Raw genomic sequence first — 15,272 nt, 5'->3', positions numbered from 1 at the left:
CATCGATTTCAAGACCGCATATGACAGCATATACAGGGACGAGCTGTATAGAGCCATGTCTAGTTTTCGCATCCCTGCCAAACTCGTCCGTTTGTGCAGGATGACCATGGAGAATTCACAATGCTACATTAAGGTTGGAAACAACTTAACAGAACCTTTGATGTCAAAAAAGGTCGTATGATTTTTTTAACATCGTGCTTGAAAGAATAGTGCAGGTGCAGGGCTCACACGTCAACACTAGAGGCACTATCTTTCAAAAGTCTGTCCAATTACTAGCATATGCTGATGACATTGACATAATCGGAAGAACTCAGCGTAATGTCAATGGGGCTTTTGGAGTATTGAGGCAGAGGGGGCAAAAGTGGGTTTAACGGTTAATGAGGGCAGAACAAAGTACATGCTGTCGTCAAGAAAGGACATAGAACACCAACGTCTTGGTCAAAACGTTACCATTGACAGACGTTACTTTGAAGTAGTCAAGGACTTCCTCTACCTAAGCTCCGCTATAAACGCAGAAAACAACATCAGAGCTGAAATCAAACGCAGAGTAACTCTTGCTAACCGCTGTGTCTTTGGACTAAGAAAGCAATTGAGTGGTAAAGTTCTCTCTCGAGGGACCAAAGTGTTGCTATATAAGACCCTTATCTTCCCCGTTATGCTATACGGTGCAGAAGCATGGACTATGACAAAAGCGGATGAAAGCACCTTGGGTCACTTCCAGAGAAAAGTTTTTCGTGTGATATACGGTCCCGTATGCATCAAAGGGGAGTGGAAGAGAGGATGGAACGACAACCTGTACGTGTTGTACAGCGTCGTAGACTTAGCCAGAAGGGTAAAAGTCCAACGACTAAGATGGCTGGGTCACGTAGAGCGCATGTAATTCATTGCTCCGGCCCGTAAAGTCTTCGAATCCACACCCACAGGACAGCCCAGTAGAGGAAGACCGCGGATCAGGTTGCGCGCACAAGTGGAAAGTGACCTCACCCAACTTGGTGCGCGAAACTGGAGACATCCAGCTAGGGACCGAGCTAGGTGGAGAAGTTTGTTGGGTGAGCTCCTAGTTCACACAGGACTGTAGCGCCACCTTAAGTAAGTATTACTTATTCCCTTACTAATTTGATAACGAACATTTTTAAATAAAACGTTAAATGCAATTGTGAAGAATATATATAAAACACAGAGTAATAAAGTTCAGCTTTCAGTTGAATGAAAAAACATGATCAACTGTCATCATGACATTGATAGTTAGGAAGATTTTTCTTGACTTACTTTCCAGTCAACTTTCCAATAGAGTTTCCTTAATTGGAAGGCAACTTTTTGGCAACTGGCCAATCAGATACTACAAACTTAACTTACTTTCAACTCCCTTATGTCACCTGAAACTGCCCATTGTCAGATGATTAGCTGATAATGACGTTTGTGAAAATATTTTCGCGATAAAAATTCTATCTGTTGGCTGACATTGTCAAACAAATTAAATGAAAGCAAACGATAGAGAATTCTGGAGGAATCAAAGTATAGAACTTCTATTCTCAAATTTCTGACAACGAAAGTGAGATAATTGGATGAAAAATGTTCTTTATATTTCTGAGAATAGAAAAGTTTCTGAGATCTTATAAATATAAACTGACCAAATCGTAAGACATTTTGGACTGACAGATTTGACAATATTGTAAAATCTGACAGTACACTGGTGGTAAAAAACCTCGCATAACCTATTGGCTATACACATCGGTCATCCGACCAATACTCATGTACGGGATTGCAGTATGGTGGACTGCACTGGAGAAAGTCACATACTACGACAAACTCAGCAGAGTCAAACCCACTGCATGTCTCTGCATAAGTTCGGCATTGAGAACCACACCCTCAGCAGCGTTAGACACTCTCCTCCATCTGACACCCCTCAACATCTTCAATAAACAAGTAGCAGCGAGTACAGCGATAAGACTCAACGTTTCATCTCAATGGACCAACAACAATGTGGGGCACTTCATCATTTTGAACCTCTTTGGTTCTATACCAAAGTACATAGACTACATTATTCCAAAACCCCAATTTGGAATAAAAAAACTTCCAGGTATCCATTCCATCCAGAGATGAATGGGAAGACAAAAAAACTCCTGGATGACAAAAGCATCAATTTTTATACAGATGGATCCAAGACAAATGAGGGAGTTGGTATTGGTGTGTACTCAAAAAAGCTTAATCTAAGCATCTGATTCCGCCTCCCTAATCATTGTGCGTCTTCCAAGCGGAAATTTTAGCGATCAAAAAAGTTAAAAATTTAAGAATCAAAAAAGGTGATACCAACTTCTGATATCCGCATCTTCTCTGACAGTCAGGCTGCTATTAAATCTCTTGACGGTGTCTCAACCAAATCTCAAACGGCCCTCGATTGTCGATCGTCTCTTATGGAGATGGCGCAGCAATTAAACATTCACCTCTGTTGGGTGCCGGGCCACAAAGACATCACAGGAAATTGTTGAGCCGATGAACTCGCTAAAAATGGAACCGTCATACCTATTTCACCTGAAAGGGAGGAGATAGGTATTCCGATAGCTTCATGTAAACTTCTGCTAAAGGAAACAGCTTTTGCGATAGCAAACTCTAGGTGGCACAATTTACCAACATGCGCAGCTGCAAAACTCATATGGCCTTCATATGGACTCATATAGCCTTCATATGGACCTAAAGCGCTCTAAAGACTTCTTATCTCAAAACAGACTAAATACTAGGTCCGTAATAGGTGTCCTTACGGGACACTGTTTTATAGGCAGACAAGCAATACGACTTATTGTAGCCTCAAATGACTTCTGCAGGAGCTGTATGGACGAGGAAGAAGAGGAAACAATCTCTCACCTTCTCGGCATTTGCCTGCTCTTTCACTAAGACGCAAACTTCATCTGGGAGACTACTCTTTTGATAATTCCAGTGAACTAGCTAAAAAGGTTATCAAATATCTCCTTCGCTTTATAAAAAGCTCAAAATGGTTCGATTTACTTACTTACTTACTTAAGGTGGAGCTACAGTCCAGGCGGACTTGGGCCTCAACAAACATGCGTCTCCAGCCAGCTCGGTTCTTAGCTAGCTGTCTCCAGTTTCACACGCCAAGTTGGTTGAGGTCCTCTCCCACCTGGGTGCGCCACCTGAATCGCGGTCTTCCTCTACTGCGCCGCGCCGTCCCTCGGGCTCTACAGCCCGTACAGTTCTTCGTTATATCTTCCCCTCCATTCTCAATCTATGCGTACAGGACCAAAAATCACCCGAAGAATTTTTCTCTCGAAGCACCCTAAGACGCTCTCATCTTTCTTTGACAGGGTCCAGGCCTCAGTGCCATAAATGAGAACCGGGATGATGAGTGTCTTATAGATGCTCAAGAGAGGACTTTGCTTCTCAATTGCCTTCTAAGTCCAAAGACGCAGCGATTTGCAAGAGTTATTCTTCTTTTGATTTCAGCGCTGGTATCGTTGTCTGTATTAATAGCGGTGCCTAGGTAGACAAATTCCTTAACTACCTCGAAGTTATAGCTGTCCATGGTGACGTTTTGTCCAAGACGTCGTCGTTCAGTGTCCTTTTTTGATGACAGCATACACTTGGTCTTGCCCTCATTGACCACTAAACCCATCTTCTTCGCTTCCGTCGCAATGCTCAAAAACGCTCCACTGACATCACGCTTTGATCTTCCAATTATGTCAATATCATCTGCATATCCGAGTAATTGGATGGACCTTTGAAAGATTGTGCCTGTAATGTTGACGGTTGAGTTTTGCACAATTCTTTCCAGAACGATGTTGAAGAAGTCGCATGACAGTGCATCGCCTTGTCTAAAACCTTTTTTGACATCAAATGCATCGGTAAGATCTTTTCCGACCTTGATAGAGCAGCGTGCATTTTCCATCGTCATTCTCCACAAACGGATAAGTTTGACAGGGACGCCAAAACTAGACATTGCTCGGTAGAGCTCTTCCCTATAGATGCTGTCATACGCGGCTTTAAAATCAATAAAGAGATGGTGGGTATCGATTTGAAGCTCCTGGGTTTTTTCCAAGATCTGCCGTATTAGAGGGTCTCCTTTCTTTTCTATCGGACACACTATGCCGAGATTCCACTCATCGGGCATGCTTTCTTCCGACCATATTTTGCAGATGAGTTGGTTCATGCTCCCTACCAAGTCATAGCCTGCTGCTTTGAATAGTTCGGCAGCGATGCCCTCAGCTTCAGCAGCTTTGTTTGACTTAAGTTTAGATATAGCAATCTTCACTTCGTCAAGGTCGGGTAGGCGGAATTATTGATCTGCATCTCCGAGGTTGAGTGGTTCTATCTCCCTTACAGCGGAAATGGTTCGACTAGTGGGAAGTGATTCTCTAGATTCATGTGGTATCAAAATGGGCCTTCTCTTTTGGCCTAAGTGTGTGGATTCTGAATCCGCAACCACTTTAACCTAACCTAGTAGTAAAAAACTTTACTTTGAATACATTTTTTACGTTCAAAGTGAACAAAATTATTGCTTTGATTGATTTGGGATGCGATTAAAAAGAATTAAAAATTCCAACGTTATTTCAAGTTGGTCTTTTCAATATCTCTTAATTGGTCTTTTAAAATTTGTATAGAAAGCAGCACTTTCTTTTAAACCTCTTCATTTTAACCAAACCCCAGTTCTTAGTCGTGGGGTTTGAGCTTATGACCAGATGCAGATGGTGTTTTTTCCGCCCCTTTTTTTAATATTTCAATTTTTACCTGTTTGTAAATGTATAAATTCCAGATGTTTTTTTCCACCGACATTTTCTTCACCCACATTAATTTTAAACTCCCCAAGCTTATATGTCTAGACATTTCACAACTTGTTCTGAATATTTCAAACTGTTCTGAGGAATTCAACAAACATACAAATTGTCCCACATTTAAAATAATTTGAATATTCATGTACGCGAATTTTTCACACCATCTACAAAGTTTTGAAGTAGGCTAAACTTTGCCAAATCAAAACCTATCCTAATGGACCAATAGATGTCAAAAGCCCACTCATAAGCGCCACTGGTTTTCAAGCCATCATCAAACCTAAGAAAAACCAAAATAGATACTTAGATGTAATAAATCGTGTGCCATGACATCAGCCTATTTCAAGTATCTACGCATAAGCCTTTTGCTTCATTCATAGGTTTCAATTGTATCTACGAGTACTCTTGATGAAGTCCAGAGGTTTATATGGTTTTCTCACAGCATGAACAAATTTTTATATAGTCACATCTATAACCATCCATAATATGCGGTCATATGAATTTAAATTTTTTGATTTTTGAACTCCACACGCCTCGGCCTTTGAAAAAAAGACAACAAATAAAAACAAAATTGTAATAAATAATAAAATCGAATCGACCATAGATGTGGGTTGTGATGGCGACTTCGTGCCTCGAGATTTCTACGGACATCAGTTGACAGTTTGTTGGCTGAAGTTTTTATTTTTATATCACTTTTTTTTTTAAACTTATGTGCATATGTAGATACGTAGGTACAGTATATAAAAGTTGACCGTGAGCACAAATTTATTAATTCAATTGACCAGAATGTATCTTTCTGCAAGTATAACCCCACGCGTACTTTATTTTTGTATATATGTATGTTCACGATTGATAGACACTCTATAAAAACCTTCTCCGTAAAAAGGTAAACTTAACGCGCGGTTTAGTCTAAAAACAATAAAAAAAATAAGACTTATTTATGAATGAACTATTTAGGACATTTACATAGATTTGTTTGACACTTTTAATATGTTAAGTGAATTAAAAAATCAAAAAACACATCGAAATGATCGTTAAATTAAATTTCATAGTCATATAGTTTATTAGAACCGTTTTGTCAAAAACCATAAAATTTCTGTTTAGAGTTTGGTTTTTTTGTTTGATCTCTAAATACATTATGATTTTTGTATCATATTTCATTTTAGTTATTATATTGTCATCTTTAAAAAAAATATTATTTATAGATTGATTTTTTTTTCATGTGACATGGGATTTTATTTGAAATTTATACAAGATAGTTTTGGACTGTATTGTGCATATTAATTTAAGATAGAACAAAACAGATAGTGACCCATTACTTCAAAATATTAGATCATACCTATATGGGTTTTAACACGAGATCAGATGACGCATTTAAATGAATGACTACTTCCTGATGTTAGACCGTAAACCTTCCAGGTTTGAAAAAAGGTGAAACAGACTTGGAACCCAAGAGGAGTATTTATAAACTATAGACGAAGTTGTGTAATAAGATCTGCAACAAAAACATACCATAAAGTTGTGTGAAATATTGAATCAAGAATAAAGAAAGTTTTTGGTCTAAACGCTTTTTTTCCAAAAGACGCGAATGACCACTCATCTGTCATTTTCTTGCCAGTGTCAAATGTCAATCGATAGTTGCTAAAAATTGGAGTTTAGTTTTTCACATTTTGTTTAAGTTTTGAAAGTCGCGAATGATGACTGTTTTGGACAACAAGACGTTTTTTAAATACATATGAAGTTAAAAGTTGGTTAATTTTTCAATTAAAACATTTAAATAAATCTGAATTTACCAACAATATCAATTAAAAAGTCCGGTTCAAACCGCAACAATCCTGGCTATGTCTTGCCTTGGCCTGCATAGAAGATCGTTTGTATGGGTTTTATTATAGGTGGGACATATCTTCCTAAATATAGTGCAGTTGGGTAAATTGCTCCACCTTGGTTTGATTCAGTTTGGTAAATAGAAAAGATTTTACCCTTCATAGCACCAAGAGGAATGTTAACCATTTCCGGAAGTGAGCTATGAAGGGTCGATCCTTGCGTGGCTAGCTCGTCAGCCCGTTCATTTCCCACGATACCACTATGGCCCGGAACCCAGATCAGGGTGACACCGAGGTTAATATACAGGCTTGCAAGCTCATCGCGATATTGCTGGACCAATTAAGATGAGAATATGGCCGAGTTAATGGCTTTGACAGTTGCCTGACTGTCTGTAAAGATAGCCGCATTTCGGTTTTGGTTTTGTTCAAGTATCTTACATGCCTCCCTTATTGCAAGCAGTTCAGCATGAAAAACGCTTGCAAAGTCAGGAAGCTTAAAGGATTTGGCTACATTTAGGGATTTAGAAAAGATCCCAGAATCAACTCCGAACTCCATCTTTGTGCCGTCAGTAAAGATGGTTGTGTCGAAACCTATCGACACGATGTCATCCTCCCAATCTTCTCTCGATGGGAAAATAACCTTAAAACCCTTACTAAGGTTCAAAGTAGGAGTGCAATAGTCAGTGTCTATCGAGAGAATATCTGAGGGAATCAATTTCGTAGTGTTGCTGTGACCATAAGGTTTTGACAACCAGCTATTTGATTCCTTCAGCCTAATAGCGCTGCAGAAAACTATGTATTTAATCAAAAGGTCGATTGGTAGAAGATTCAAAATAACGTTTAAGGTGTCCGTTAGGCAAGTGGTGCCCGCGCAAGCTGTTCTCTGAACCTTCTTTAGCTTATTAATGTTATAAGCTTAGAGCAGGCCACCACACAATCGAACTATATGTTAAGATTGGGCGTACTACGGCTGTGTACGTCCATTAAATCATCTTCGACTGAAGTCCCCACTTTTTGCCGAAAGTTTTGCTGCAGGCGTAGAAGGCAACACAGGCCTTCTTAACCCGTACTTCAATATTAAGTTTCCACTTTAGTTTAGGGTCGAGTATAACTCTCAAATATTTTGCACTGGAAGACAATGATAGGATTTGACCGTTGAGTCGAGGTAGCGTGAAGGGCGGTACTTTAGTTTTGGTGGTAAAGAGCAACAGTTCAGTTTTACTCCTAGTCCACAACTCGTGGCCCAGCTGCTAACTTTCTTCAAAGCTGACTATGTGATTTCACTAATCACAGATGTGTACTTTCCTGTAGCATAATCTACCGCCTTCACTCCACATCTCTGTAATTTAACGAGAATTGTATCCATAGAAGCCATAGAAGAGGCGAAAGGACACCACCCTGGGGTGTTCCCCTACTCACGTGTTTTGTTGCAATTGTATTGCCTAGAGTGGCTCGAATCTTCCTACCACTGAGCATGGAAATAATCCATTCTCGAATGAAGTCTTCTACACCGAACTTAACGAGTGATTCTTCTATGGATTCGGTAAGGACGTTGTTAAAAGCACCTTCTATGTCTAGGAATCTAGGTGGCAAGAAAAAATTCTTTATAATGGATTGTTTGTTCTACAGTCTCAGTAGATTCGCCCTTAAGATAAGCATGCTGAGAGCTTTCTAGAGGTCGTCCAACTGGGATTTCTTTAATATGGTAATCAAGAATGCGCTCCAAGGTTTTAAGCACAAAAGATGTTAAGTTTATTGGTCTGAAATCCTTCGCGGATTCGTGACCTCGTGATAAAAACTTCTTTGACCTGTCTCAACGACATGGGCACATGTTTGAGAAGGAGACATCCTTTGAAAATTTGTTCCAGCCATGGAGCTGCCACATCATGCAACTTTTGAAGCATAACTGGCAGTATGCCATCCATGCCTGGGGATTTATATGGAGAAAAAGTATTGATGGCCCACAAAATATTTTCTCTGGTTATAACGGAATTGACTTGCTCCACATGAGCTAAGTTTAGCTCTGTGGTTTCAAGCGATTCGGGGTTATCACTCTCGCAACCCGGAAAGTGCGTCTTCATCAGTAGCTCAAGAGATTCGGCTGGAGAGGCTGTCCAGGTTCCATCAGGCTTTTTTAGAAATGAAGGATTACAATGTTCCTTCGATAAAACTTTGCAGAGCCTTGCGGAGTCCTTTATGTCTTCCATTGATTGACAGTATTCTCTCCAGCCTTGTCTTTTGGCTGATGACAGGGCTTGCTTGTAAATTTTAAGAGAGTCTTTATACGGTTGGTTAAACTTATGGTTGTGGCAGATATTGAAAATTGTCCTCGTCATTTTCCTAAGACTGGAAAGTTCTTCATTCCACCAAGAAGGAAGGATTTTAGGGCTTTATTTAATTGGGCAAGAGACTCTAAAAGCTTTACTTATAGAAGTTTCAAAGGTTTTCACCTTTGATTCAAGGTCTCCTATCGATTCAGTGAGATTCGGTAAGTTGCTTAGTTTAGAATTAGCAATTTGACTGAATTTCGTCCAGTCAGTTATTTTGGGATTTCTGTAAGGCAGAGGGTTTTTCGACTCGAAATTAATTTGAAAAAGAATCCACTTGTGATCCGAAAACGAATTCAAAGTGGAAGCTCTCCAATTCTCCACTAATAAATTTCGGTTGTTTACTAAAGTAATATCAAGCACATCCTCCCATCCATCATAATTTTCCGAGCTCGGAAAGACGAAAGTGGGAGTATTGATTCTGTTACAAATGGTCATATTATTTTCAATAATAAAATCAAAAAGTGACTCACCTCGTTCATTGATCACAGAACTTCCCCAATATCAGGCAAAACTTAATCTCAGTATTACAGCACACGGTCTACATGAGCACTCCCCAACTATGGAAGCTTTGCAGAGCGTGATAACATCGGCATCGGTCTCACATCTCCCAAACACTAAGTCCCTTAAAATAAAATCAGCCTTTTATGATAGGGAATGTGAGTCTGCCCGGAAAAAATCTTTTGCGCTTCTTCATCTATACCAACATTCAAATAAACAGTCTTTGAAAGAAAACTATCTTGCAGCAAATCGAACATACAAAGCTTTATGTAGATGCAAAAAAACTTAGCTTCTCCAAAAAACAAGTCTAGCGTACTGCAAAAACTCCTCAAAATTTTGGAAAGAAATACAAAATATAAAAGAAGACCTTTTGTAACAAAATCACTACCGCCTGCAGAAACACTACGACATCATTTTGAAGGACAATTGAACCCAAAACTTTTTGTATTATACGCTAGACCAAATGTCGAAAATCAAATTCTAGATAGAGAGATAGAGATCTCTGAAATCGAAGCAAAAAAACAACAAAGCTCCCGGGATTGACCGGATCCCAAATGAATTCTGGAAATACGCAACATTGGAGTTTCTTACACTTCTCACAAAAGTGTACAATGCTATTTTCACTACAGGCAAAACACTGGATGCTTTTATAAAATCAATACTTTTTCCCATATTCAAAAATGGAGATAAGACGGACCCATCCAACTATCGAGGTATTACTTTTCTCAACTCATCGCTCAAAATCTTCATGGAAATTTTAAGAAGCCGACTCACAGCATGGATTGAAAGTAACCATATTCTGAGTGAATTCCAAATTGGATTTAGAAAGGGATACTCCGCAGTGGATCACATATTTAGCCTGGCCAACATTGCATTCATCGACATCCGTGCCGCATTCAATTCCATGGACAGAAAGGCTTGAATTTTCAAATTGTTTAGAGATGGGATGTCTCAAAAATTTGGAAAAATTATTGAGGACATCTATAAAGAAACAAGGTAGTATGGGATGGGCAAAATCTATCTGATGGGTTGCTTGCCTTAGTAGGATTGAAACAAGGTTGGAATCTCAGCTCTTCAGCTTTCTGCCTTTATATCGAAAATCTAATAAAAGACATGCCGTGTGGCATAACAATTGATGGGTTCCGGATTAAAGTTCTGATGTACGCAGACAATCTTGTCATGTTAGCCAAATTTCCTGAATCTCTTCAGTTAATGATCAACAAATTACGGAATTACTGTTCGAAGTGGAATCCAACAGTAAACCTTGACAAATCAAAAACAATGGTGTTTCGGAGAGGATCAGGGCGATTGGCTGCAAACGATAAATGGTATTATGGAGCGGACCAAGTTGAAACTGTGAGGGAATACCAATACTTGGGTTACACTGTGACGTGCAACTTAAACCTAGAAAAACACCTAGTAAAAAAATGTCTTCATCCAAAAATGCGATTGGGACTGTGTGGAAAAATGTGTATAGTAACAAGGACCTAGCATTTAGTGAAAAATACAAAGTTTTTCTCGCAACGTCCGAATCAATAATGCTGTATGCTGCGGAATTGTTGTCTTTTACAAATTATTCAAATGAGCTTCCAAAATCAAATTTAATAAAAAGAGTAGGCAGACTTTTTCGCAACTACCATTTAATTTTCAGAATGTTAAAAGGTTATAAATTATCAACGTCCTTGGTTCTCCAATGAAATTCGTAGGCTTCTATTTCAACGGGATCGTGCTTACCGTGAGTGGAAGAGATATAGACTTGTAATACACTTCGAAACCTATCGTACTCTTCGTAACCAAGCAAATGCTAAAATTAGATCCGCTAAAATCGAAGCGTACAGTTTAAAGTTAGGAACAGCCAACAAACGCCAATTATGGAAAAATTTAAGAGAATTAGGGGTAGGTAGATCTAATATTGAGTATAATGGGAACATTGATGTAGATGTATTAAACCAAAACTTTGTTTCGCTTCCTTTTCCACATCTCTCTCATAACTCATCTTCATCACTTACTCGGGAATCTCTTTACTTCTCACCAAGGTATGTCATTTGACTTTGTTGGTATTGATAATACAGATATCGTTGAAAGCTTACTTAGCATCAAATCGAATGCGGTTGGAATCGATGGCATACATCCAGTTTTTGTGAAAGCAATTTTACCATACATCTTAACCTATTTGACCCATATCTTCAACACTATAATTATGACGGGCGTTTACCCTGATGATTGGAAAAGGGCAAAAATCATTCCAATTCCCAAGGGTCGAAACACGGATGAATTCAGGCCCATCTCCATATTACCTTTCCTGTCCAAGGTTTTCGAGAAAATTCTCCAAAAACAGCTCAATGTCCATATCAGATCACAGAACTTGTTGTCAAGTAAACAATTTGGCTTTCGTGAGAAGCACAGTTGTACTACAGCAATAGTCAATGTAGTTGAAGAAATAAGATTGGCATTAGATGATAACCTAGTATCTTTTCTAGTATTACTAGACTTTTCAAAAGCCTTTGATACGGTGGATCATCACGTTTTATGTCAGAAACTTTCTAGTTATTATGGTTTGTCTCCATTGGCGGTTAAGTTGATAAAAACATATTTGCAAGATAGATTTCAGGCGGTGTCGGTTAATAACAAAATTTCGTCATTCCTTCCCACTACCAGAGGAGTTCCCCAGGGTTCTATTTTGGGTCCCCTTCTCTTCTCTCTATACATTAATGAAATACCAACTCAGATTTCGGGATGTGCAATTCAAATGTTTGCTGATGATGTACAGTTGATCCATAGTTGTCCCCTGGGGCTATTAGAAGATGGAGATTATACTATCAACCAAGATATCGAAAAAATATCAAATTGGTCTCAGAATAATGGTCTTTTCTTAAATCCTACCAAGTCAAAATGTGTTATCATCAATAAATCAGCAATTAACCTGGAGTATTTTCCAAGCATCTGCTTGAATGGTATACCAATTGAATTTACATCGAATGCGCGAAATCTAGGCATGTTGTTTAACAAGAGACTTACTTGGGACAGCCATATCAATGTGGCGGTGGGTAAGGTTTATGGGGTTCTTAGAATGTTATGGTCGTCACAACATTTTACGCCCTTGAACACTCGGATGATGATTGCCAAAACTATTGTGATCCCAATATTAACTTATGGTTGCGAAGTTTTTAGCAACTGTGATGCCAACAGTAGAAGGAAATTGAATGTCGCCTTTAATAACATAGCTCGCTACATTTTTGGTCTACGTCGTTTTGATCGTATTTCGGAATTTTCACGCCAAATTTACAACTTTTCCTTTGATCATCTCATGCGGTACAGGACTCTACTCCTACTCTGTAACATAATAAACACACAACAACCTTCTAGTTTATATAATAGGATTCAATTCAGTTCCTCAAGCAGATCCTTAATGCTTATGCACCCTCATTATTCCTGTCGTACCTCTGAACAACAATTTTTTGTTTACGCTATTCGTCTGTGGAATCTTCTGCCTAGAAACTTGAAAACTTTAAATGGAGAAACTAGGTTTCGATTAGAACTCCGAAGTCATTTTCAAAGTGCCTAATTTTCAAAGAACCTCGCATAAAGTTGAGAGTTGAGATTAATATGTACGAATTTTATATTACATGATTTTAAATAACGAACTGAACTACAAAAATTTGTATAAATATACATATGTACATAAATATTATGTACTAATTGTAATTTTAACTGAATAAATCAATTTGAATTTAAAGAATGAGATTATTAATTATTAATTTAATTAAATTAAATTTTATTTAAACTCAAAAATTTGATATAAATTCATCTTTGAAGTAGCCTGTTAACTATTTTATGTTTTGTATTTTAGCATATCACTAATATTATAAGATGTACGTCTTACTGTGTATGCATTCAATGAATAAATCTAAATCTAAATCTAAGGTTCTGATAATCTTCTATGCTAAACCTAAAATTAGCGCAGCATTTTAAGATAGTGGCGTTCGTTAAGAATATGGCCTACGCTTTGCTCATACCTGAGCTTGGTCCTTAACGCACAAAATGTAATGAGTAAAGGAAACAAATATTCATGATTAAAACTTTATGTAGCCCAGCAATTCTTTACACAGCTGATACGTGTTGGATCAACATTGTTGGGACTTCCTTATTACGAATCCCTTTTTGATGTTGGTGGCTGAAGGTTTATGAAGGGCTTACCCCGCCTTATAGCACTAAGACTATAGAACCACAAGTTATAGTGTGATTCTGTTTTGCAAATGCATAATTCATTTTATTTATTTATTTTATATTATTTAACAATAACTTCTTTGAGTAGGATTATAAAGTGTTAAATAAGTTATTGAATGAACACATATGTACAGACCAAAAAATAAGGAATGTCAATAAATTTTAGCAAATTCCATTAGCTTATGGCAATTATTTATTTCTTTTATTCTCACCATACATTTATTTTTTCACTTTCGATATTCAATTAGGACACGCTTGGATATTTTTCACACATTCTGATCACAACTTTGGAGTATCAGCAACAATGTTGGTATAGAAGTTATCTTAACACACAAAACAACATCATGAGTGCATGCGAAATGTCCAAATTGGAATTTCAACATTTAAAAATAAAAAACACTCAAATTTGTTGAATGGATCTCTATGGTTTTTGTTTTTGTCTTTTAACTTGACAATGATGTCATCAAAAAAATAAAACGATTATTATCGGTATAACGACTTTCTATATGGTGAACTCTCAAAACAAGAGGTACCTACTTAAGTTTCGTGATTTTGTTTTCTTTAATATTTCAAGACTTACCATTTTTCTCAACAAATCCTCATCTCGGATGGAAGCCAAATCACATTCAATCTCCATTCTGACGGCCTGATGTGCTGCAATTTAGGGGCGGTGCACACCTGAAACTATTAGAAAAAAATATATATATATATTTTTGTATTGTTATAGTTGTTGACAAAGTAACGTAACCGCAATGTAAACCTATGATCAGTTGAGTGGATATTTGACAATATGTCAAAATGAATTTATTTATCATTCAATTGAATGAGCATGCCAATACATCCTATCCTTACTTTTTACATAATAATATTCGATAAAATTGCAGTTTGTTTATAATTTTCTAAAATTTATTTTTATTTGTATTTCTTTGAAGTATTTTTAATGTGTTTTTATGCTTGTAACGTACACAATGTGAGTTATAGATTTGAGTACGTAAGTTTATTATTTTGATTGATTGCTATTGAAAGTTTTGCTCTCAGCTCTTTTGTTTTGTATTTATTTTTTCCTCGTTCGGACATGTATGGGACTATATAAAGATAGACATTGAACTAAATTCGTATTTGAAAATAGTGAATACTTAAATGACAATGTAAATAGGTTTGGATTAATGTGATTTATGAATATCTCTCTGTCTTAAAGGATAAAGTAAATATAGATGATACAAAGCGGAGCTATTGCTTATGTATTGGCTGATCTGATTTATTATTCATAATAAGTCTTTCAGAGAACGTACAATTCTTGAGAAACAATTGCAATTAGTTTGTTTTTTATTGAAACATTCTTTAAGCTATGATAAGATTTTATTAAATGTTTGACAAGTGCTATTATAAAGCATGGTTTTATGGTTTTCCAATAAGAGGTTTCATTTCAATATAAGAAAAAAAAATTGATATTCTCTTAAGAGAAATTCATGGATGCAGTTCCATAGTCCATATACCCTTTTCATGAAATTTTCCATGACCAATTTGTACATTTGCAATGGTATGTTATCGATAACTTCACGAAATCTATCTTTAAGGTCTTGAATCGATTGTGAAGCATTGACATTGACTTA

The 15,272-nt window shown here is 37.3% G+C and overlaps 1 protein-coding gene across 8 annotated transcripts in view; it reads right to left on the bottom strand.

Annotated features, from left to right (window-relative positions):
* LOC129946726 (smoothelin-like protein 1) overlaps positions 1-15,272 on the bottom strand; it is a 122,913-nt gene that overhangs the window by 83,748 nt on the left and 23,893 nt on the right. For all 8 annotated transcript variants that reach the window (XR_008781636.1, XM_056057015.1, XM_056057011.1 and 5 more), the window contains one exon: positions 14,240-14,343. Coding sequence is in view for 7 of the 8 variants with exons in the window: in XM_056057015.1 (XP_055912990.1) it covers positions 14,240-14,296 (57 nt within the window). In the remaining variant the exon portion in view is untranslated. Of the gene's footprint in view, positions 1-14,239; positions 14,344-15,272 lie in introns of those variants that run through there.

Source organism: Eupeodes corollae, chromosome 2 (assembly GCF_945859685.1).
Source record: "Eupeodes corollae chromosome 2, idEupCoro1.1, whole genome shotgun sequence".
Lineage (NCBI taxonomy): Eukaryota > Metazoa > Arthropoda > Insecta > Diptera > Syrphidae > Eupeodes > Eupeodes corollae.
This window is presented reverse-complemented; position numbering and strand designations above follow the sequence as displayed.